The following is a 25587-nucleotide window of genomic DNA, read 5'->3' on the forward strand; positions in this document are numbered from 1 at the left end:
AAAAATTTTTTAAAAAAGACATATCTTAAATTTAATAATTTATTGTAAATTTGTGGTTTTTCTCCTGCATTGAAATTTTGATGAGATAATATTTGGTCATGTAACTGTATTGTAAACAAGTCATTACTCGCACATATTCCTGCTGGACTTCCTGACAATGCTCAACATGCTCACCTGCCAACACTTGCTTGTTAAGACCTGTTGGTAGACTTGACCACTGATTGGTTATAACTTGCATTTTCTGTGTTTATTTGGAAAATAATGTAATCACTATGACTTTAACTCTGTTATACAACAGATGAAACATGTATGAATGAGTTTTCAAAATTTTATTATCTTCTCTTCATGTCTTTCACCACCCCCTTATTTTTATTCAATGCCCCCCAATTGTACTTGAGGCTAGTACCACCCCCATGGATCATTCCAGTGGCCCCCTCAGTGAGCAGTATCACTCAGTTTGGGAACCTATGCTTTAAAGTAATCTAGCTAAACCCCCTCATTTTACAGAGGAAGAAACTGAGGCCTAGGGCTGTGAATGACTTGCCCAAGGTCCAAACTTGGATCATAGGAGGAAACTGAGGCCCAGGGAGAGGAAGGGACTTGTCCAAGATCACACATAGACTCCTAGATCTAAGCTGGAAGGGACTTCAGAGACCATTGTATCCAACCCCTTCATTTTACAGAGGAAGAAACTGAGGCCCCACAGAAGGGTAGTGGCTCTCCCAGAGTCACACATAGGATCCTAGATCTGGAGCTGAAAGATACCCCAGACAGCCTCCTCATTCGACCAATGAGAAAACTGAGGCTGAGGAAGGTGAAGTACCATGCCCCAAGTCACCCAGAGCTGGAATCCAAACCCTAGGCCTGTAACTTTCCATTCAGTTCCCCTTCCCTTGTTACAAGCCGATCTTTTGGATCAGGATAGGAACCTGGGGGACCTTTTTAATGACATCAGCCCTCCAGTCTCTGCTCTAGTTCCCCATTGATAAAAGGGGTCTGTCTCTACTGCCTGACCTAATATTGTTGTTTGGACCCAAATTTGACCTTGTTAGAAAGGATATGATACCCAGTCACTGGATCAGGTGGTGGTGGCACCATAAGTGATTGGCCTTCTCTCTGATCCTTTATAAATGTCCTCTCTGAAGTCTTACCGTGATGGCACACAGGTGACAGCAGGTTGTTGGAGCTTATGCCAGTGGGACACATCCGAAGACCAGCCTAGCCTTGTTAGACCAGCCTCATTGTTAGAGGGATGTCTGACAGAGAATGATTGTTTTCTGGCCCCAGCTACCCACAGTGATGATGGAGGAAGGAATGAGACCAAAGATTCTTGGAAGTCTGATTGACAGAGTCAAGATCCAGAAGGCTCTTTACAGCCTAGAGTAAGGCTTGCAGGCCATGGCACAACAGTTAGTGGACTGGATTCGACCCATGGGCTATAGTTTTCTGACCCCTGGGCTCAAGCATTAGACTGAATCTAATAAGATGAAACAAAATAGGGATAAATGTAAAGAATTATACTGGGTTCAGAAGGTCAGATTGCAGAATTACTGTGAATCAATCCTTGAGACGATGCCTGGATAAGGCAGGCCAGCCAGGAGAAAGTCCTTGGACTGGTACTGCTCACCAGAGTCCATGGAGCCTCACATCTCATGCACTGGGTCTGAAGCTTGTGTTCTCAGCCTCACAGAATTGGAGTTGTTTGTTGTTGTTGTTGTTGTTGTTGTTTCTGGGCTGGTCTGCACCTTGATCTTTGTTTGGATCACACCTAGGATTTCATTGATGTGGGGAAGTTTCTCTGACAGTTTCTCTCCTCTTAATCTGGGGCCCATCGACCCTTAAGGGGTCCATGGATGAATTTCAGGGGATCTATGGACTTGGATGGGGAAAAAAGATTACATCTTGATTTCAATATCATTGGCTTCCTTTATAATCCCATGTATTTTATTTTATACATTTAAAGACATGATTCTAAGATAGGCCCAGAATCCCTATTTTAAAGAATTATTTTGAGCACGTGGCCCACAGCACTCCAAAACATAGCCTGAACTAGATAAAATGTAGTTCCTATCTGATTTTAATATAATGATGTATTAATAAAAAAGAAGTATGTTAAAAAATACATTTTCTAAGACATATGATAAGAGGCCCCCATTAATAATAATAAGGCAGGGATCCTTATGTGTGGTTTAATGGCCTCTGTTTTTGTTGGAGTCTGATACTGTTCGTCTGAAGGACTCTAGAGGTTATGTGACTTGCCCAGGGTCACACAGCCAAGTCAGAAGAGGGACTTGAACTCAGGCCTTTGAGACTCCAAGGGCAGCTCTCTATTTGCTATACATGCTACCTCTCTATGTAGTCATTAGGTTGGTTAAGTGATCTAACAGGCAGCTTTTGGGTACCTCCCTGACCTCGTGTTCACTATAAATCATGGGGTTTGAAGCATCCTTGGATTGTTCTAGTCTCACCCATAACTAAGCAGGAATCCATTCAAAGATATCCCCACAAAGTGGTCATCCTACTTTTACCCAAAGACCTCTTGAGATTGGCAGCTGAGATGGCCCATTTGACTAGGGGAGATAGAATTCATGCTGCAGACTGGGAGCTTTTCCAGATAGAAGGTTCCTTAAAGATTATCTAGACCCTCCTCACTATGTTGTAGATGGAGAAACTGAGACCCAAAGAGGGGATATGATTTGTCTAAAGTCAACTAGGCGTTAAGTATCAGACCTGAAATTTGAACCCAGATTTTCTGGCTGCCTGTCTGGTGGTCTTTCCAAATAGATAAGAAGGTTTTCCTTATCTGGAGGAATGGAATCTGCTTCTCTGAAGTTTTTTTGATTGTTTGGAGCCCTACCCTTTGGGTCAATTTAAAGTAATCTTGCTTTTCCCTGTACCTCCTACCTCACCTCTTTTTCATGCTGTATACTCCCATGTCCTTTTAATTGCTCTTCATCTGGCCTGGTGTCTATTCCCCAACCCCTCTGGTACTGGTTGCCCTGCTCTGGGACTCTCACCAATTGAATTCTCCTTTAACTTTGTCATTTTCTCTTTAGACCAGGGACTATAACATTGCAGGCCCTTTCTGAAGCAAACAGACGGCTATGGATGGAAGCCATGGATGGAAAAGAACCAGTGAGTTACCTAAGGCATTGCCTTTCAGTAATACAAGTCTTTTGGAACGGTGACCTCTAGTGGTAGCACAGACTAACCTGCTTGAACAAACAGTCTGGGACTTTGGATAGGCAGGGTGAACACTGTATTTGGTGCTAAGATCATAGGATCATAGGATTTCCAGCTAGAAAAGATAATATAGTCCAACATCTGTCATTGAACAGAAATCCCATGAGATCTCTAAGGAATAAGTGACATGTGTATTTGAATTATCCTATCACCTAACTCTGCCTAATCTCTAAAAGTCCAGCTGAATGAAGAAAGCATTTATTAAGCACTTACTATGTACAAAGCACTGTACCAGACACTGGGGATAGAAATAGAAAAGTCTGGATCTCATGGTCTGATAAGGGAAGGGTTCAGCTGCAAGTCAGATAGAAATATCCCATGGTCCTTAGGGGGCAGTGGCAAAGCAGGTGCTGATGCCTCTTCTTGAATGTCATTTGCACTGATTAAATGTCAGTTTCTGAAGCTGAACCATTTGGCAAGGTCTTTCCAAATGGGTAAGAAGGTTTTCCCTATCTGGAGGAATGGAATCTGCTTCTCTGTTGCTCAGTAGCTGTGGAGGCAGCCCCCAGAGAAGAAGTCACCAGGCCACATGTTCATGGGCCTCCCATTCTTCCCAGGATGATGGCTGGGGGGAGGGGGTGGGGTTGGGCTAGAAGGGTTTATCGTTACTGCTTGTTACTACTTCGAGACTGATCAGAGGAGCTGTAGCTGGAAGGGACCCTTGAGGTCAGCCAGTCCATACTCCTTACTTTACACATGAGGAAACTAAGGCTCGGAAAGGGGAAGGGACTTGCCTAAGTTCACACAGTTATTCAGAGGATCTAGAACTAGAAGGGAAATTTATAGGCCTTCTAATTCAACCTTTTCATTTTATCAGTGGAGGAAACTAAAACTGAAAAAGGTTAGAGACAAGTGCCCAAGATCACATATTAGACCATCCATCTAGAGTTGGAAGGCATTACAGAGGCCATCTCGTCAAATGCTCTCATTCTACAGAGGAGGCAGCTGAGGCCCACAGAAAGGAAGTGATTTGCCCAAGGTCACACAGGCAGTAAGAGACAGAGGTAGAAATCGAACTCAGGTCCTTTGACTCTAATCCCAGGGTTATTTCTACTTGAACTGTGGCCTCCATATGGTCTAGAATTTAGATCTGGAATTTGTAACCAGTCCTGAGGCAGGCACCCTGACAAAAGGTCACAGCAGAGTAGCCATTCTGCTGATTAGTAGTCTGAAAAATGCGAAGCATTCCTAAGGGTGTCCTTGGTAGGTTTCCTCCAGCAGGAGTTGCTACTCATCTGTTCTGACAAATATGTGTGTGCTTATCCACTGGGAGTGGGTGGTGTCGGGATATGATTGGATCTGAGGCTGGGTAAAAATGAATTATTGTGTTCAACAGAATTTCCTTTTTGTGGAGAGTTGTCTGTTTATCAGCGTGGTTGCATTCCTGAGCTCTTGTGCTCTTATAATATCTCTGAGTTTACTCGAGGATACCCAAGTGGTGAAAAAGATCTGGGCAGAATGACAGGCTCCTGCAAACAGGCTGGGGGTAGGGAGGAGGGAGGACTCACTCCAGTGAGTGGCACATCGAGAGAGTGAGCTAGGGGTACGAGACTGGTCTTCTCTTTCCACTACGGCTGCTGTTACTTCAGTGGCCATATAGCTTTCATTGTGAGTTGTTTTTTGAAAGCAGTTGGAATTTTGCAAAGATGCTATGCCTATATATATTTGGGGAACCTCTAGGTCAGCCAGAGAACTATGGATTGTTCTGCAATACATCAGAAAGGCTGGGCACGTGTGTACGTGTTTCTGTGTATTTATGCAGGTATACATGGGTGCATACATGTATGCATATGTGTGAGAACGATGCTCACTCAGACATGTTCACATGTGCACACACATGTGCAAGTGTGTGCACACAAATGTTCACATTCATATGGTTTGTTGTTCATCATTTAGTTGTGTCCAACGTTTCATGACTCTCCATGGACCATAGTGTACATGGGGAGATACTGGAGTTGGTTTGCCATTTCCTTTCCCAGTTCATTTTATAGATGAGGAAACTGAGGCAAACAGGGTGAAGGAAGTGACTTGCCCAGGGTCACACAGCTAGTAAGCATCTGAGGCTGGATTGGAACTCGGGTCGTCCTGAATCCAGGGCCAGCTCTGTATTCACCTAGCTGCCCCTGTGCATATAGAAAGCCCTGAATTTGAGTCAGGAAACCTGAGTTGTGTCTTTGCTCTGCCAGTTTGTGTCTATGTGAACATAACCTGGCCTCGGGGTTTTTTTTTTCATTTATAAACTCAGTTGCTGCATGCTATCAGTTGTTTTCTGTCCACAGCATCCCTGGAATCCCTTCTATCCTCACATAGCCACCACTCTAGCTCATGCCCTTGTCTGGTCTGTAGGTGGAGTCCTGCTCTCCAAACTATGTTCCCCATAGCTGCCTGAGGCATCTTCCTAAAACACAAAGCTGCTCTTACTCAAGAAGCATCGGTGCTCCCTCTTATCTCATAGCCGAGGTAGAATGGAGAGGGCTCTGTGCCTGGAATGTGACCTCAGACCCTTACTAGCTGTGTGATCCTGGGCAAGTCGCTTCACTCTGTTTGCCTCAGTTTCCTCTTCTGTAAAATGAGAAGAATAACAGCACGTGCCTCCCAGAGTTGTTCTGAGGATCAAGTGAGTTAACATTTATCAAGCACTTTACAAACTTTAAGGAGCTATAGAAATGCTGGCTATCATCATCGTCATCGTCATCATCATTAATGATCATCTAAAGCTTTTGCCAACCTGGCTCCAACCTACCTTTCCAGGCTTCTTACTCAGTCTTCCTTTCATGAGCTCTGTGTGGCTGCCAGACTAGCCTACTGGCTCCCCAAGCATGCCAGCTCAGGCGCCACTTTTCCTGATGCACCTAGATATTGGTGCTTTCTTTCTCTTCCTCAGATGATCAGGTAAATACTTAAGTATCCCCTCAGCAGAATATAAGCCTCTTGAGGGCAAGGAATGTTCTTTCCACGTGTCTTTGGATCCCCTCTTTGCAAGTACAGCACCTTGCACATTGCTGCTGCTTAATAATACTCATTGGATTGGAGGGAGGGCCTCTAATTTCTCTTTGACAGTTTGGACATGGGCACGTGAATGGCAGCGTGGCATCTGGAGCCCTAGCACCTGGGTTCAAATTCTGTGCCTCAGTTTCCTCATTAGTAAAATGAGAGGGGTTGGAAGGGATGATCTCTAAAAGGCCCTTCTAGCTTTGGAATAGCTTTGACTTATTTCCCAGTTATCTCTGGGCAAGGCCTTCTCTGCCCAATTGAGTTGAGGCTTAGGAACACCACACGGGTATTTCAGACCACCCACATGGGTATTTCAGACCACTTCAGATCAGTAAGCATTTATTAAGTGCCTACTGTGTGCTAGGCACTGTGCTTGTCCCTGGGGGGTGCAAAGGCCTAAATCTATTGTACCTGCTCTTTAGGACATGAGTAAATGCAACATATGAACAGAGTAAGAGAAATAATAGCAGCTAGCATTTATATATTCCTTTAAGGTTTACAAAGTGCTGTACAAATATGATCTCATTTGAGCCCACAATATCCCTTGGAGAGATAGGGACTGTTATTATCCCCATTTTACAGTTGAGGAAACTGAGGCACACAGTGGTCAAGTGAGTTACACACTGGTAAATGTCTGAGCAGGATCCTGACTCTAGGCCCAACTCTCTATCCACTGGTGATTTTAGGGGAGAGGCACTAATTGCTGAGGAGATCAGGAGAGAGCTCTCATTATTGGTTGAGCCTTGAAGGAAACAAAGGATTCTATAAGGTGGTGGTGAGAATGAAGGGCATTTCAGGCATGGGCCACAGCCTATGCAAAGGCCTGGAAGTCGGAAATGGCATATCATGGGTGAAGAGCAGCAAGAAGGCCAGATCTAGGCCTGATCAGAGAATGAATGAAGGGGAGAAGATGTACAAGGAAGCCTAAAAGTGTGTTGGGATCTAGGTTGTGAAGGGCTTGAAATGTTCAGAGAAGTTAGTATTGACCTCGGATGAGCCCCTTGAGGTCATTGGGCAAGACAGTGATATGATCATCACCGAGCTTTAGGAAAATTCCTTTGGCAAATGGATAGGGACAGGGATGGGGCCTGGGATTTCACTGATATGGGGAACTTTCAGATGAGGAAACTCCTGCCAGTGGAGACAGCAACTTATCTGCAAGCTGATAGGTGCATTGAGACATCTAGATGGTACAACGTACAGCCCGGAGTCAGGAATGCCCGAGTTCAAATCCTGCCTCAGACACTCACTAGTAGTGTGACCCTGGGCAAGTCACTTCACCTCTCTGCCTCAGTTTCCTCAACTATCAAGGGGGGAGGCAATCATGGCACCTCCCTCCCAGGGTTGCTTTGCAAACCTGATGGTGCCATAGCTTGTTATGCTGATGATGATCTGTGTAGGCCATATTCTAACCAGTGTAATTAGGTAAACCAGTCATAGTGGAAAGGACCCTAGATTTGGGGTCAGAGTCTGGGTTTCAATCCCAGCTCTACCATTTACTTCCTTTGGTGGCTGTGGGTAAGTCACTTAGTTTATCAGATAAGGTTTTGTTTCCTCCCCTGTAAATCCAGGGGGTTGGATTATATGACCTTGAAGGTGCCTTCCAGCCAGGGGTATGCTGATAAATGTTTAACAACCAGCTCTCCGGGAAAATGTAAGCAAGATACACATTTTTCATTTAATCTGCATTGTTAACATTTTCTCCATCATTTTCTTAAGTCTAGACAATTGACAAAACGATAAACCAAGCCCTGATTTGTCCCAAATGCTCTCACTGAAAATTGGCCAAGTCCTAGGCTCCTCTGTTCATGCCATCCCTAGTGCCTTGTGAGAGGTTGGGAGGGATTTCTTACCTGTTCCTCATTGGCCTTGGACTTGGCCAGTCTAAACAGAGGTGTCAAACTAGCGGCCTGGGATGCGTGGGGCCCACGACACTCCCTGATGTGGCCCAAACCAGATTAAGATGTAATTGGCAAATGTTGAACAAAAGAAATAGAAATACAAGAAAACATACCTAATGTTACATTTCAAAACCAAGCCAATGTGTAGCCCAACAGGGATCCTTATGTATGGATTCTTGGCCTTCATTTCTATTTGAGTTTGATACCTATGGCTCTGTGATGCTCTTACTACTAATCCAGACTTGGGGAAAACCTGATGTGGGTTGGCTCTCACCCCCACAAAGAGCTGGTTCAAGGCCCAAGGCATCTAGAGTGCTCATAGAGCCAGTCTGGGGCAGGAGGAGGTGGCCTGGGGGCAGCTCTGGTAGCAGAGGCTTGGAATGGCAACTCCCAGCAGCTGCGGTTCTATCTCTTTCTCTTCTTTTGTAGATCTACCACAGCCCCATAACGAAACAGGAAGAAAGTGAGTCCATCATGTATCTGTTGTGCTGACCTTATAAACTGCCAGCTGTTCCAATTTGCAGCAAATGCTACTTGTGTTGGGATATCTGGGTGCAGGTGGGCAAAGGAGTGCCCCTTGTTGGGTGAAGATCAGACTTAGCCGGTGGCTGCTGTGTAACGTCTAACAAGCAAAGGAAGCCAGTTATTTGTCTCCAAGTGGGGCCGAGGGACAAGTAGAGCTGGAATCTAGAGACATAGAAGTCATTCTTGTTTGTATGTCCTCCTTCCTCCTAAGAGGAAAATTAGAGCCTCCAAGTGTGAGGCCTACCATTTAATTCACCCCCTCGGCCCCGACTCCCCACTGCTCCAAGATGGTTAGTGGTGAGCAGCCAAGCCTGGAACTCCGTAGTGTATCAGTGAAACAGCTGGGTTGGAACCCTGGCCACTGTGGTGACAGCTAACTGTCTCCCTTTTCCTGAACAGTGGAGCTCAATGACGTCGGGTTCAAATTCGTAAGGAAGTGCACCAATGCTGTGGAGGCCAAAGGTAAGAAAAAGCTGGGCATTGTCCCTCCCCACCTTCTGCCACGTGTTTAGGATGGGAAGAACATTGTATAGAGACCAGGTTCTAGTCTTGGCTACTCCACAGCCTTATTTGGTGACCCTGGGCAAGCAATCTATCTTTCCTGGATACTGTTTTCTGTGTCTTTCAAATGAGGGTGTTGGTCTCTAAAGACTCTAGCTCTAAACTTCAACGATACAGAATTGACTCTTCTGTTTGCGCATATAGCCACACATTTGTTCATCCATCGCTCCCTCACTCAGAGAATCACAGAATCTGAGAGCTGAGATTTTAGAGATCACTGAACCCAACCCTATCATTTTATCGTTTGAAGTCCTTTTTGTTGTCTCTCCTTTTGTTTCCAAATATATATTTTTTTAATTTTGAGATTTCTGCTTTTTTTTTTTTTGGCGAGGCAATGAGGTTAAGTGACTTGCCCAGGGTCACACAGCTAGTAAGTGTAGTAAGTATTTTGTGTCTGAGCCCGGATTTGAACTCAGGTCCTCCTGACTCCAGGGCTAGTGCTGTATCCACTGTACCACCTAGCTGCCTCCTCCCCAAAAATATATCTTCACTCTCTCTCCTACCCATTGAGGATTTCTGATAACAAAGAAAGGGGGTGGGAAGCAGTTAGCAAAATTAACACAGCAACTGAGTCTATGACAGGTGCATTTTCTCAGCCCTCCTCCTAAGTCCCACTTGGGCACTATAATTACATTGTTCAATTTCATTTCATTGTTTTCATTTGTGTCATTGTAGTCAATGTGTATGTAGTTTTCCTGATTCTGCTTTATTTATGTTGCATCATTTCATAGAAGTCTTTCCATGCTTATATGAGTTCTTCCTGTTTGTCATTTCTTTGGGCACAGTAATATTCCATGGCAGTCACATACTCTAACCCCCTAATCCGTATCAGACCCAGAGTCGCATAAAAAGTTAATGGGAGACCCAAGACTAGAGCCCAGGTCCACTACACTGTAGTCATTCATTCATTCATTCACTCATTCATTCATTCATTTCTTCATTCTTCCTTTCAACTAGCCATTTATTACTTGCCAGTTATGCAAAAAAAAAAAAACTGAGAAAGATGCTGGGTGGTGCAATGGATAGAACACTGCACCTAGAGTCAGGAAGATTTGAGTTCAAATCCAGCTCCCAGTTCAAATCCATTTACTAGCTATGTGACCCCGGGCAAGTTATGTCACCTCTCTCTGCCTCAGTTTCTTCATCTGTGAAATGGGAATAATAAAAGCACCTATCTCCCAGGGTTATTATGAGGATCATAGGAGACCATTTTCATAAAGTGCTTAGCATAGTAATTGGTGCATAGTAGGTGCTTAATAGTTATTAAGCTTGCTCACCCTTTTCCTTTGCACTCGTGAATCTGGCATACACAATTCATCCGTTTTTCTCGACTGGCTCTAATTCCCTCCACTTGTGCTTGAATTTGTAGCCCCAGCACTTAGCACAATGCCTGGCACATAGCAGGCACTAGATGCTTGCTGCCTTGCCTTGTTGCCTTGAAGGCCATGTTGAAAATAGCAGCGTGAACAAGCTGGCGTTAGTTTTGAGCAAGCATCTTGCAAAATGTCAGCACATTCCATTGGGGTGGGATCCAAGTGTATTTACTTTTGACAATTTGTGGCTTCCTGCTTAAAAGGGGAAAAAGCTTCAAATGGTTTATAAAGTGTTTTTAGAGAGTGCTTGGCATCCTCCAAGTAGTGTTTTAATGAGTCAGATTTAAGTGAATTTAAACATGAAGATTTAGTTTCTGCTATAATACATGCAGATTCAAACATTAAGGGGGCCTGGGAAAGAAACAAAAGGCAAGAAAATGTGAGTAGTGGAGTTCTACCAAGAGACAGTGTGATTCAGTGAGCTTGTGAGATCTCTGCACTGCTTGCAAGTGAGACCTATCCCAAGCTGAAGTATAGCCTATCCCTTCCCAAAGTATGGCCTATCCCAACCCAAGTATGGCTTATCCCTACCCAAAGTAGGCCTATCCCAACCTGAAGTATGGCCTATCCCTACCCAAAGTAGGCCTAACCCTTCCCAAAGTATGGCCTATCCCAACCTGAAGTATGGCCTATCCCTACCCAAAGTAGGCCTATCCCTTCCTAAAGTATGGCCTATCCCTACCCAAAGTAGGCCTATCCCTACCCAAAGTAGGCCTATCCCTTCCTAAAGTATGGCCTATCCCTACCCAAAGTAGGCCTATCCCTTCCTAGAGTACGGCCTATCCCTACCCAAAGTAGGCCTAACCTTACCCAAAGTATGGCTTATCTCTACCTAAGGTATGGCCCATCCCCCTCAAAGTGTGGCCTATCCCTACTGAAGTATGGCTAGTAAGTGCCTTCCATGGTCCAGGCTCTGGGGAGAGAAAAAAATGAAAATGGAATAATCTCTGCTTTCAGGAAACTTGCATTCTATGAGGGGGAAACTTAATCAATTGGTCCATCAGCCAGTATTTATTATGTACCTACTATGTTCCAGGCACTGTACTTGGTGTTGGGAATACAAAGACAGAATGAATCAGTCCCAGTCTCAGGGAGTTTGCATTATAGAGGGGGAGACAATGTGTACACAAATGAATATATAAAAAATAAATAATGCATATGAAATAAATATATAAAAAATAAATAATGCATGTGAAATAAATGTATGCTTCTTGTATAGGAGAATCAGTTCCTGCCAGGCCTTACTGTCTCCCTTCTGGAATGTTGCCCTAGCTCTAGCCCATGTATCTTCATCCCACTTTCTTCTTCAGCTTTCTCAAAGGCAGGGCCAAGACATGGGGTAACCCAGGCTTTGCCCCATGTGCCACCATCCAGGGAAGCAAGCCTACCCTCAAAGGGAGATCACGCTTCCTTCTCCATGGGATAGTGTTGGTTCCCAGTTGGCTCACTTCCTCACCCACCCTTCAGGCTACAACTTTCTATCCCCTAAGGTCTAATGGCTGTCATACTGTATCCTGGGATCCCAACTACCTATTTGATGTGTCACCTGGTCTAGATTTGTCTGGAATGCTTGGGTTCAGCCAAGATAATGGGAAGGGGACAGTCGAGGCATGGAACAGTGGGGGAGGCTGCAGCATTCCTCTCTCACCCCACTCCCTAGTAACTTCAGCACTAGGCCTCCCAAGCCCTTTCCATCCTCTGTTGTTAAATTCCCTTTTATCCTAGATATCTTCCTTTCATACACCTTCCATATTCCCCTACTCACTAGAACTTCACTTTCTTGTAAAGACACCACATCTCCTCGTCCTCTCTCAAAAGCTGGAAGCTTCTTTTCTCCCACCCCTGATGAGTAGGGCCAGGGCCATTTCCAGAATTTCCATCTGCTACTGTCACTCCACATCTATATCTTCCCTTCTAAAGAACCTGGGCTACACTGAGGGGCCTAGCTTCTAGGACTGATGAGGCCCTCCATCCTCTGCCCTGATCAGTGCATATCTACGTGACTGGGTTCACTTCTAGGCACCACAGTTTCCTACACCGATGAAATCACAGGGCCTACCAGAGAGAATTGTAAATCACACAGGTTTTTTTAAAATTACTCAAATTGCTCCCATATCTCTAATACTTTGCTAACAAAAGCACTCATTTTACAGATGAGGAAAGGAGTTCTAATGGTACAAGATTGGTGAAGGTCTTTGGGATGGGTCATGACCTCTTTCCACTATATTCCATTACCTCTTATCTCCAATTTGGCTCGAGTGAGAGGGGGTGAAGTTGTCCTTTGGAGGAGGCTGACCTCTCCCACAGGAACACCTCCAGTTGGCCTTTGGGTAGATCAGTCTGGGCAATCAAGGAAGATTGTTTCCTTTCCTGTGAATGCTGCTACTTTTCCACTCTGAGAGCCTCAAGAGCCCTAACTCAAAGCAATCTGCTCTTCCACCCTTAGGCATCACAACAGAGGGCGTTTACCGGACAGTGGGCAGCAACATTCAGGTTCAAAAGCTACTGAATGCCTTTTTTGGTAAGACGATGCTCTTCACTGCTTTGATGACAGTAGGTTAGATAGTAGGAAGAATTTCTGGGCTATAGAGTTGGCAGAACAGGGACATTTGGAGGTAAGTGGTTTAGAGAAATTGCTTCAAATACACGGTGAGCACTCAAACTTATGTTAGCCTAGAAACAGCTAGTGTGAAAAGAGGAGAGAAGACAGAAGGGTAGGAAAGCAAAAACTGGTCAGTGTGGGAATTTCATGAGGTTTGGACTGCCCAAACAAGAATGGGACTGGAAGAGAGAACATGAGAAAGAAGGGGCATTAGGATAGAGAATATAAGAAAAAGGAGCCTTAGAAGAGAGACTGTCACAGAAAGAAGGGGTCTTAGAACAGAGAATGTCAGAAAGGAGGACTTTTAGAATAAAGAATATCACAGCTATGAAGGCCCGTAGAGCATAGCATAGCATGGCAAAAAAAATGTGGGTCCTTAGAACTAAGAATGTGTGAGTTGGGAAGGGCCTGCGAATCAAGAATGGCAGATCTGGCATGGTCCTTAGAATACAGAATGTCAGGGCAGAGAGGTGGCTTAGAGCAGAACTGTACAGGTAGAAGGGACCTTAGAACACAGACTGTCAGGACTGGGAGGGGTCTTAGAACCAAGAGTGTTGGGGCTGGGAAGTACCTTAGAACTGAGAAGATCAGAGCTGGGAGGCACCTTAGAAGAGAAAGTGTCAGAGCTGGTAGGGACCTTAAAACAGAGAATGTCAGAAAAACATGGGGCCTTAGAACACAGTATGTCAGATAAAGAAAGGACTTTAGTATATAAGATGTCAGAGTTGTAAGGGCCCTTAGAGCATAGAATGGCAGAAAAAGGCAGGCCTGTAGAACAGAGAATACCAGAATTGTGAAAGCCCATAGACAGGAGTGGGGAACCTGAGGCCTGGAGACCACATGTGGCCTTCTAGGTCCTTGGGTGTGGCCTTAGTCAGAAGTCCAAGTGTAACAGAACAAATCCTTTTCTGAAGGGGATTTGTTCTGTGAAGTTTGCATTCAGTCAAAGGGCTGCACTTGAGGACCTAGAGGGCCACATGTGGCCTTGAGGCTGCAGGATCCCCACCCCTGCATAGAATGTCAGAATTGGAAGGGGCTTTAGAACAAAGAATATCAGAGAAATAAGGGGCTTTTAAAAAGAGTATGTAAGAGAAAAAAGAGGTTCATAGAACAGAGAATGTCAGAGAAAGAAGGGGCCTTAGAATTCAGACTGTCAGAACTGGGAGGGAGTATAGAATAGAGAATGTCAGAAAAAGAAGGGGCCTTAGAACAGAGTATATAAGAGAAATAAGGATTCTTAGAACAAAGAATGTAAAAGAATCAAGGGGCCTTAAGAATGGGTCTTAAAACAAAGAATGCCAGAAGAAAAAGGAACTTTAGAAGAGAATGTCAGAGAAAGAAGGTGCCTTAGAACAGAGAACGTTAGAGAAAGATGAATTCTTAGAACAGAGCATATTAGAAAAAGAAGGGGCTTTAGAATTGAGAATGTCAGAGAAAGAAAATGCTTAGAACAGAGAATTTCATAGAGAGAAGGTACCTTAGAACAGAGAATGTCAGAGACAAAAGAGGCCTTAGAACAGAGGGACCCAATGGTATCTTAGAACTGAAAATGTTAGAATGACAGAAAGGTAAGTGGGGCTTTAGAACGCAGAATGTCAGAGTTGGGAGGGGCCTTAGAACACAGAATGTCAGAACTGGGAGGGGTTTAGAACACAGAAGGTCAGAACTGTAAAGGCAACTCGGCTATATAATACTAGAGCTTCAAGAGACCAGTTATTTCCAAAGTTTCCATTCCTGCAACATCCCCTTTTTCTGCAAAAACATTGCACCTTTCCATAAAACAATCTCTGCAAACCATTTTCTTTGCTCGTATTTAATTCAAATGAAATGAATTTGTTATAAGTTTTATTACTACACGCAATTAAATTTCAAACACGTGATAAAGATAACAAAGCATGGTTTTTTAAAAAAAGATATAATATTATATCGTACTTCCTAATTTGAACAATGTTGAGAAGTGTAGCTGATTTTTCTGGCCATTTTTGCTTACCCACTAATTTCTAATTGACATATTTCTCTAAAGAGGCCAACTGCTCATACTCAAGTGGGTCAGGAGCCCTCCTAGACCCTCTAGACTGAAGGCAAAGGTTTCAAGCTGCACCCCCTCCCTCAATCATGATTCCACGTGCATCAGCTTAGTCAATCCCCAAGCCTATATGAAATACTTGCCATGTGGCAGGTGCTTGGGTACAAATACAATCATGAATGAGATGCCCTCAAAGGGTTTACATTCTACTGGAGGCATAAAATGCTCCTACAGTCCTATGAATGCCATGTCCTTGTCCATGTGGTGATGCCTGAACCCCCTTTTCAAAACCCTGAGGCAGGAGCAACCCACAGATGCACCCAAACTTCCTCCCTGATCTCATCCCTACCTAGAGCTGGAGAACTCCAGCACCAAAGCTGAGCTATCCAGTATGCAGGTTGCCCAGAGGACCCCGGGAGGGAATTGGTTATGGAAAGCAGGAGATAGGTCTGAGTTGGGGACAAGGACTCCATCCAGATGCAGTAGGCCCCTTTTGTACTCTTGGGACACCTCCTCCAGTTCCCGGTCTACACCCACCTACAGATGACCTTGGCCTCTTCCAGCAGCAGCCAACATAAAGGCCATAACTCCTCTGTGGTTCGGTGAAGAGGGTTACCACCACCATCCCAGAGAGCCCTGCTGTGCTCCTACCAGGGTGGGCCACCTCAAACTTGACCTCCTTTGTATGGCTGCTCTGAAAGAATCAAGGCTCTAGATGCCCTCTCAGTTGGAGCAAATTCTTCACATTATAGACTTGTACTTTGTTTTCATTGTTTTAAAAAGTGCATGTACTTCTGCAGGAGGGCATACCTTCAGCAATTGTGACTTCATGCCCAGGGTTTCATGGCCCACCGTTTAGAAACCTCTGTCTTAAAACTTAGAACAGAACGTCAGAGCTTAAGGATCATCTAATCCAATCACCTTTCTAGTTTTTTTTTTTGTCAAATGTGCTCGTATGTCTCTTTTGGGCACAACCAGACTGGTTAACAAACCCCTTTCCAAAATATCCTCCCTGCCCCCTCCCCCAATTCTTGGCTATTGAGAGAAAGAAGGGATGAGTCCTTTCACTTGGCCAGTACAGCATGTACTGAATTTCATTTCTGCATGTGTTCCAACCTTTTTTGCCTCTTCCAGTTGACTTCACATTGTTAGAGTTTCTGTGAGTTGCCACGTAAACTGTTCTTTTGGTCCTGAAATTTTACATCAGTTCAAACCAATCTTCCCAGATTTCTCTGAATTTGTCACATTCTGTCATCCCTTACAGTGCAGTGATATTATGTTAGGCCACATTTGTAACAGACTTTTTTCAGCCATTCTGCAATTCTGAGGTACAGATTTTGTTTTCAGAGTTCTATTCTCACAAGTAACACAGATGTGGACAGTTTTGTATGTATGTACAGGCATTTTCTTACTAGCAATAACTTCTTTAGCACGTAGGCCCAATAGTGAAACTCGTGGGTCAAAGGGAATGAATGGGCACAGTTTTATTTTCCGCTTATTAGTTTTTCCATCTTGTAGCATCTTGGCTAGCTTGATGGATGTAAGGAGATAATGCAGGATTGTTTTATTTTGAATTTTTGATTATTAGTTATTTTGAACATTTTGAGGTAGTTTTCCACTTTATTTCATTTTCTATTTGTGGACCACAATTTATTTAGCCATCCCCCAATCAATGGGCATCCGCTTTGCTTCTAATTCTTTGCTATCACAAAAAGGGCTGCTGTGAATATTTTAGAAGCTCTTTAAATTTTGTGTTTATTCTATTGGGAAATTAATCTATTCAATTGAATGCCTACTGTGTGCAAGGCCCTATGCCAATCAGTGGAGCTTTCCTCTCACTATTCCAGGCTGCTTCGGAGGTTCCATTACTGGTCTTCTTCAGCCAGCCATCAGCTGGCAAGCAAAGCTACCACCCACACAAACGAGGCTAAATGGGTTAGTCTGGCTAATTGCATTTTAGGCTCACCCCCACCCTGCCTATTTTATAGAGGAGGGAACCAAGGCCCAGGGAGGTGGATTCCTTAGCCCAAGCCCAAAGTCCAACGGGCTTTAAGCAGCTCCTTAGACTCCACACCCAGGGCTCTCTTTCTCTATGTCTCTGTCTCTGTCTCTCTCTCCCTTTATCTCCCTTCCTCTCTCTCTTCCTTCTTCCCTTCCTCCTTCTTTCTCAACTGAGAGATTAAAGGGGAATTTGAATCTGGAAATATCAGCCTTCTGTATATGGGTACAGTTCAGGGAGGACAAGTACCTCTGGTGTGAAGGGTCCCGAGCCCTTTTCAGAACTGCTCATCCACCTTTGTGTCCACCTGATTCACCTAACTTTCACACATGGCTCCAAGAAGCTGTAGCATGTGCAGCAGCCACACCCAAGTACAACTGTCTCAGTAGATGGGTTGATCCAGGCTGAGGGTAACTGATGGGCCTCAAACCTCTTGGTGAGTTAGGGGGATGTCAACCCTAAGGATGGGAAGACTTCCCCCGCAGAATGGGCGGATGAGAACAATTTGCTCCAACGACCGTGTAGAGGTGGCTAAAGCAGGTGGGTGCTGTGGAGCACTTAGAGCTTGGTTAGACATTAAAGATGCCAAGGTCACCCGCTGCATCCCGAGCCACCATGCGTCCTCTTGACTTTTGTCCTGCCATTGGACTTTGATGACTCTGGAAGAGAGAGGGAGGCCAACAACTTTGTACAGCTCTGCCTCACTTAAATCCAATTCACTCACAAGTCAGTTGTCTTTGAAACAAAGGATGAACAATAGAGAATGTTTAATACGTGCTTCACTCTCCTGTTATTTACTATCCTATTCTGTATTAATTCCTTTTGCTTGTAAGAGTCGTGCATCCTTTGTATGTTCTGTTAGAGGGGTGTACTGATGGAGGCTTAAGCCGAGGTTTTGAATAGTTGACAAGCCAAAATAATACAACCCAGGAAAGCACGAAAGGTCCCAGAGCCATGTGGGAAACCTTTCTAGGGAAACCTAGACGCTGCTGGGGATACATGGTTAACTAGCTTTAAATGGTGTTTTCTATTTTTAAAAGATGGGAAGAATACCATTGGAAGAGCCTTACTTTCCTTTTTCCTTACAGATCCCAAATGCCCAGGAGATGTCGATTTGCAGAATAGCGATTGGGATATTAAGACAATCACCAGCTCCTTGAAATTCTACCTCAGGTATTTCTGGTTGGCCAAGGAGGTTAGGCCATGTGGTGATTGGCATTTGTATGAACCTGTGGAGCTGGGGTATTAAAACGGATGGGAGGAGGGGGTGATGTATGTATAACAAACATCTTTCAAGTCAATAACATGTGTAAAATCTTATGCAAAACCCCGGGGAGGTACAAAGTTTGGTTGGTCTTGGCTCTCATGGGGTTTACGGTCTAGAGATGGGATGAAACACCAGCACACATAGCTTAGGAGCATTAGAGAAGGCCTCCTTCATGAGCGGGCATCTGAGTTGGATTGTAATGGTTATATAGGCATTCAACAGGTCAAATAGGAAGTGGACAAAATCCCTGGTAAAGGAAACTCCGTGAGACAAATGAGGTATTGACAAGTTTTTTAGCGTGGCTGGTACGTAGAGAAGAGCAGTACAGTTCAAGGTAGGAAAGGCACTGCAACGTTGGATTGTGGTCAGCCTTGAATGCCAGACAAGGGAAGTTAAACCCTTCTTAGTAGGCAATAGTGAGCCATCCATGGCTTTTTGAGCGGATGACATGACGGGTGGTATAAAGGATAAATCAAGAGAAGGGCTTCCCAACTCTTTTGGATCTCTGTACCCCATGGCTTTCAGTAAACCTTCCCATGCCCCTGTATTCAGTATGAAAGAAAATAAATTCTAGAGTTGACCATGTTTGCGTTCAGGAGAAATAAAATAAGACAGATTAATAAATTTGTCCTAAGAAAACCAGTCAGTTCCTAACAATCTTTTCACTAACACAGTAGTGATTTTGGAATATTTCAGTTGGATAATGTAATTAGTTACCCAGTATTGTCAATACCCTCTTGCCAAGCTTCTCATGCCCCCTGGGGTTGGGAGCCCCTGGATTAGGGGGAGCAGGGAGTGGAGACAGAAAGTCCTCTTAATAAGCCATCATGGTAGGGGTTAACTATCTTTGGCAGGGGGTGATCAGTGAGGGCCTGTGCCAGTGGGCCAGCCACATGAATGGAGAGGAGGTGATAGATTCAGTTTACCATCCCTGGTGGGGCATAGGTGGAGGCGTAGGGATGAAGAGGGCTCTTGTAGCTTTAGGGCAAAGTGAATGTTTACATGCAATCCTGAACCCACCAGAACAAATGGAAGGAAAATTGTCTGGATGCCAAAGTACAGGCTGTATTGTCCAGGCCCCTGGGGCCTTTGTCATGCATGCCAGGAGGCACTCAAGAACCATTGGCTGATTTTGCTGGCTTGTTTTTACCTCTTAGCCTTGCTTCTTAAAGGTCTGGCTTAGTGAGATCTGGCCATGATGTACAACGGAGGCACATCAAGCCTGCTCTAGGATTTAGTAATCTCCTTTCTAGATTGCAGGGTGGTGGTAGCTGTAGAGGATACCCATTCTTTTGTGAATTCCTAGCAAGAAGTAGGAGGAAGGGGAAGTTGGGGGGGCCGAAGAGGCAGGGGAGGAGTTGGAGAAACAGATGGAGGAGCCTAGGGTGCCAGAGATTGCTCTGGTGGTCCTGGCCCTGAGGGGCGGGAGAGAAGGGAGGGCAGTTATCAGCCTGTTTGGAAATCCTTCCCTCTAGGGTAGGAGAATTTCATTGCTGGCCCCTCCCCTCCCAAAGGAACTCTTTGTCCTCTCTTTTTATTTTAGGAATCTTTCGGAACCTGTTATGACATATAAGCTCCACAAAGAGCTGGTCTCTGCCGCCAGTAAGTAAGTCCTAACCATTTTGTCATGTTTTCCCTTCCTCGGACAAAATTGGAATGTGCTGAGTCAGCCCAGAGGACCTAGCAGGATAATGAACCCGGCAGCATTGTGCTGTATTAGAGTATTGCATTCAGAGTCCAAAGCCTTGGGTTCAAATGCTGTCTTCATCACTTGGTAAATCCACAAGCATTTATTAATTACTGAGCATCAATTACTGAGTGTCAGGGATGCAAAGAAAGGCAAAAAACAGTCCCTGACCTTAAGGAATTTACATTCTACTGGGGAAGACAAGATGGCTTCAGAGGACCTGTGCAGCCTCAGTTTCCCCCTCCATAAAACAAGAGGATTGGACTAGATGATGTTGAAGGCCTTTACCAGCAGAGAGAGGGGAGACAGGAGAGCAGGGACTAGACAAAAGAGAACAGATCCGTAAGTGGGTATAAAAATTTGCTTTATGATTTCATTGATTTCATTGCTATAGGGAGCCCCTTCCCCCAGGCAGATCAGCCCCTCCTCTGGAGTTTAGTCTTGGGGACTTGCCTGAGTGACTTGCCCAGGGTTACACAGCCAGTGGGTATCAGAAGCAGGGTTTGAACTCAGGGCTTACTGACCCTGAGGCCAGCTTTCCATTCACTATTCCAGGCTGCTTCGGAGGTTCCATTACTGGTCTTCTTCAGCCAGCCATCAGCTGGCAAGCAAAGCTACCACCCACACAAACGAGGCTAAATGGGTTAGTCTGGCTAATTGCATTTTAGGCTCACCCCCACCCTCCTTATTTTATAGAGGAGGGAACCAAGGCCCAGGGAGGTGGACTTCCTAGCCCAAGCCCAAAGTCCAACGGGCTTTAAGCAGCTCCTTAGACTCCACACTCTCCCATGGCAGCCCAGCATGGCAGCCTTTGCCTGCTGCTACTGCAGAGGCCAGCAGCCTGGAGGAAGAAAAATAATGTGAATTAGGGAGCAAAGAGGACTGGCCTGTACCAGCAAGGCTCCTTTATAAATAATTCATGAGTCCAGCCAATATCCCCTCTCCTGGTTTTGGCAGAGGAGCTAGGAGAAACGAGGTGAAAGGTCCAGGGCCTGGATTCAAATCCTGTGTTTCCTGCTTACTATTTGTGTCATCTTGAGCAAGTACTTTCCCTTCCCTGGGCCTCAGTTTCCTCTTCTGTAAAATGACAGGGTAGATCTAGCCAGCTTCTGAGGTCCTGTCTTGCTTTGGATCTAGGATGCTGTATGTGACCTTAGACAGTCCCTCCCTGGGCCTCAGTTTCCTCCTCTGTAAAATGAGGGCATTGGTCTAGCTGGCCCCTGAGGTCCCCTTGGGCTCTAGAGCTAGGATTACTTGATCTGGTATGGCTTGGTTCCCTTTGGGTGATGGGGCAGGGTCAGGCCAGGTGTGGCACCTTTCTTCTGTTAGGATCATTAGTCTTTTCCTTGGCCTTCTCAAGATGCTCTTCAGCTACACTGTGGATCATTCCTCCTGTAGCAGCATCCGAGTTTATAGACAGGGAAACTGAGGCACATAGCCAGGGCAAGTGAGATGCTTAGAATAGTAATGAAGCAGCTAGGTAGCTCAGAGCACTGGGCCTGGAGTCAGGAAGTCCCAAAGTCCCAAGTTCAAATCCAGCCTCAGACACTCCTTAGCTTTGTGACCCTGGGCAAGTCACTTAATTTCTACCTGCCTCAGTTTCCTCAACTGAAAAACGGGGATAATAATAGCACCTGCTTCCCAGGGTTGTTGTGAGGATCAGATGAGATCATATATGTAAAGCACTTAGTATAGCACCTGGCACGCAGTAGGCATTTAATAAATGCTTATTCCCTTTCCTGCCCCTTTATTAACTACCATTTCTCCAGGATTCTAAGGTTTACAAAGTGCAAGTTAGTTCAAGCATGATTGTCCCCATTTTATGGGGGAGCAACACAGCCTCAGAGAGAGGAAATGATTTATCCAGGGTCACAAGGCTAGTAAGTGTCAGAGTGGGGATTCATATCCAGGTCTCAGGTTGTTTTCTGATCCGGCCCTTTGCCGTTGGAATTTTCTGGGCTGCCACTCAACCACTGGTTTGCCTACAGACAGCTCATTTGCCTCTTCCTCACCGTAATGCCTAGAAGATCAGAACCTGAAGCCCTGTAGCTCTTAGCCCTGGGCCCCGCTGCTGACCTTGGAGGACCCAGTTTTGGGGGGAAGGAATATAACGTTATGGAGAAACCAGGGGTCCTTATTTCAGATTTCCAGGGACCCAAGGGGTGCAGGAGCCATCCCAAAAGGCTGTAGTGTCAGAGCCCTGGATTTGGGGGTCAGAAAAGTTGGTTTCATATCCTGGTTCAGCTGCATTCTTAGCTAGGTGGCCTTGGCTCACTCATCTCTCTGTCTCAGTTACCTGATCTGTAAAGTTAAGGGGATTGAATTAGATGATTTCTAAGGCCCCCTCCAGCCTGGAATCCCATGATCCTTCCCCATTTAGGACAAATAATACCTGTGGTAGCACAAGGACCCAGCTTCTGGGCTCATATTTGGGCATTTCATCTCTCTCTCTCTCTTCTCTCTTTCTCTCTCTCTCTGCTTCTCTGTCTCTTTCTGCCTCACTTTCTCTCCCTTGCTCTTTCTCCCTCTCTCTAACTCTCTATCTCTCAGTTTCTTCTCTGCTTACAAGCATAGCTATACTCTGGTCCCCAGTTGCCAGAGTCCTCTGCTCCCACAGCCCAAGTGGATAACCCATGTCTGTCTCTTGATATTTTCTCTCAGAGTCTGAAAACCTGGATTACAGGCTGGGAGCCATTCATGCTCTGGTCTATAAGCTTCCCAACAAGAATCGGGATATGCTGGAACTCCTCATAAGACACCTGGTCAAGTACGTATCTGGTACAAAGGTCTCCTGCAAGAAGGGCTGGCCAAGGGCTAGGCCTTGATTCTGTGTCAGCTCAAATGGGAATGACAGTAGGAATAGCAGTAGCTACAACTCTTATTTCTGGTCTATAAGCTTCTAGAAATTCTCTAACCCTAGATATCAAGGTCTACAGTGATGCCTGTCAGGTATGGAATACAGCTGTCTTCTCCTCATTTTTCAAATGAAGAAAATGAGGTTGATGGAGAGGAAAGTGAGTTGCCCCAAAGCAGATAACTAGTAAGTTGTCAGTCTAGAACTTGAATCCACAGCTCTGGACTCCAAAGTCTCAGGGTCTTTCTCCCTCCCCAAGAAGCTTCTTTGAGAGGATACCAGATATGGGAGTCTGAAGAGTTGGATTAGGGTCCAAGCTCTGCTGTTTATTTTCTGGGCAAGTCATTGTCTGACTCAGGCCTCAGTTTCCTCATCTGGAAAATGTAGAGAATAACACTTTTCAACCTCTTTTGTGGGACTGTTATAAGGAGCAAATGATGCCACAGGAGAGAAAATGCCCACTTGGGCGTCTATTTTATTAACCCCTCTTGGGTAATTATCTCTCCGTTGGGTAGCCTGAGAGAGCTGAGCAGGGATGTGGTAGTCCCTTCAGGGAGGGAAAGGGGGACAGCTAAGATGGGGGGGTGGCCTCAAAGAACAGCAGACCACTTCTCTTTGGGATGCCCTGGGGCACACTTGGAGCACCAGGCTGGAAGGAGCCAGAGTACATGGGTTCAAGGCTCAGGTCAGCTACTGAATACTATATGATGTCAAGTCAAAGTGAGGAAAGTAGCTTGGAAAACTTCAAACTACTTTCTTGGTCTCAGTTTCCATATCTGAAAATGAGGGGCTTGGTCTGATTAATCTTAAAGGTCCCTTCTTTATCACCTCTCCCCGCCTGCAGCTCTGATATTCCATGTCCTAAGGCCTCTCCCATCACTGACATTCCCTGTTCTAAGGGCCCCCCTGGCTCTGACATTTTATGATTCTGTGATTTCTTAGACTGGAAATAATGATTCACATTTATCTAGCACCTTACATTTTACAAAGCACTTTCCTCGAAATGACCCTTTGGGGTAATAGGAATATTGTATCCATTTTACTGATGAGGAAACTGAAATGGAGGCCACAAGTATAGATGACCCTTTTTAAGAGTTTGCCTATGAAAGGAAGAAGAGCTCGAGCTTGGAGGGAAGGCTGGGTCAAGTGAAAACTTTTTCAGTAAGGGGGAGATGCCTCTATTTAGCAATCCAAGTCCACCTCCACGTGGCTCTCTCTAGCTAGATTACACTGGCCTAGTTGCTGTTGTTCTTCATACACGATATCCCATTTCTTGTCTCTGGGCCTCTGTCCCCAAACAGTAACTTGTCCTCCTGCCTCAACGCCACCTCTTAGGCTCTCCTACCTTCCTTCAGGGATGTCTTCTACATGAGGCCTTTCCAGATCCTCCCAGCTGCTAGTCTGCCTTCTACTCCCACCCCATTACCTTGCATTACTTTGTCTATTTTGTGTTTACTTCTGTGTGTTCCTGTCTTTTCTCCTGATAGACTGTAAGCTTCTTGAGGGCAGGGCCTTTCTCACTTGTGTGTGCCTGGCACATAGTAGATACTTCATAAGTGCTTGTTGATTGACAGCTTGCCTGGATATCATCATAATAGCTGACATTTGTCTTGCTGCTTTAAGGTGTGCACAGTACTTTCTATAATTATCTCATTTGATTCTCAGAACAAGCCTATGAGGTAGGTGTGATTATTATCCCCATTTCACAGATGAAGAGCCTGAGGCTGAAAAAGGCTATGTGTCTACATTGGAAAGGGCTCTGGAGTCAGGACCTGGGTTCGCATCTTGCTCTGATGATGACTACCCGTGTGACCTTGACCTCTCTCTGCCTCAGTTTCCTCCTCTCAGAGGTCCCATCCCTTCCTGTTCTAGATCTAGAATCCTATTGGCTTGGCCATGAAAGGTCACAGAGCTAGTTAGTATTAGAATCAGGATTTGAACCCAAGTCCAAGGCTCTATGTATTCAAGGTGCCTTGATGATTTAACACAATACATAATAATACATGACAAGTATCTTGAGGGAGGTGTAAACGGGGTGGGGGGGAGTGAGGTTGTGAATAGAGGGACCCTCATTGTAGCTTGTGAGGTTGCTACAACAAGAATTATCATCCCATCCCTATTTTAAAGATAGGAAAATGGGGAAACTGAGGCTTACTAAGGTAAAGTGACTTGGGTAAGGCTACATAACTAACAGGCTGTCAGGCCTTAAATCGAACTCTTCTGGCTTTTGGTCCAATACTCTTCTGCCTGTACCAATAAGTGGAAGACGTCAGATATACAGTCTCTTCCCAAGGAACATGGTTCTCTTCTGGTGCCTCCCAGAAAATCTGGAGGAGAGAGAAGTGCCAGGAACCTACGTGGGAAACTCAAGGCTTCCCCCAGTGACATATCAAGGTTGTCTTCTTTAAGGAAGGAGTCTTAGTGTTTAGGGTCTGGGCTCTAGAGCTGGAAGGGATCTCAGCTAGTCCAACCTCTTCATTTTACACATGGGGAAACTGAGGCTCGGGACAGAGAAGGGACTTGCCCAGGGTCACACACAGGATCCCAGATCTAAA

At 45.1% G+C, this 25587-nt stretch overlaps 1 protein-coding gene across 1 annotated transcript in view; it reads left to right on the plus strand.

Annotated features, from left to right (window-relative positions):
• The window catches only part of OPHN1 (oligophrenin 1), a 279239-nt gene that overhangs the window by 194026 nt on the left and 59626 nt on the right, over positions 1-25587 (plus strand). The window contains exons 11-17 of the mRNA XM_020967237.2: positions 3057-3135; positions 8568-8601; positions 9063-9125; positions 13044-13118; positions 18313-18397; positions 20035-20093; positions 22840-22945. Of these exons, the coding sequence (XP_020822896.1) occupies positions 3057-3135; positions 8568-8601; positions 9063-9125; positions 13044-13118; positions 18313-18397; positions 20035-20093; positions 22840-22945 (501 nt within the window). The remainder of the gene's footprint in view (positions 1-3056; positions 3136-8567; positions 8602-9062; positions 9126-13043; positions 13119-18312; positions 18398-20034; positions 20094-22839; positions 22946-25587) is intronic.

The sequence above is a fragment of the Phascolarctos cinereus genome, unplaced genomic scaffold, assembly GCF_003287225.1.
Source record: "Phascolarctos cinereus isolate Bilbo 61053 unplaced genomic scaffold, phaCin_HiC Scaffold_8;HRSCAF=390, whole genome shotgun sequence".
NCBI classification, from domain to species: Eukaryota; Metazoa; Chordata; class Mammalia; order Diprotodontia; family Phascolarctidae; genus Phascolarctos; species Phascolarctos cinereus.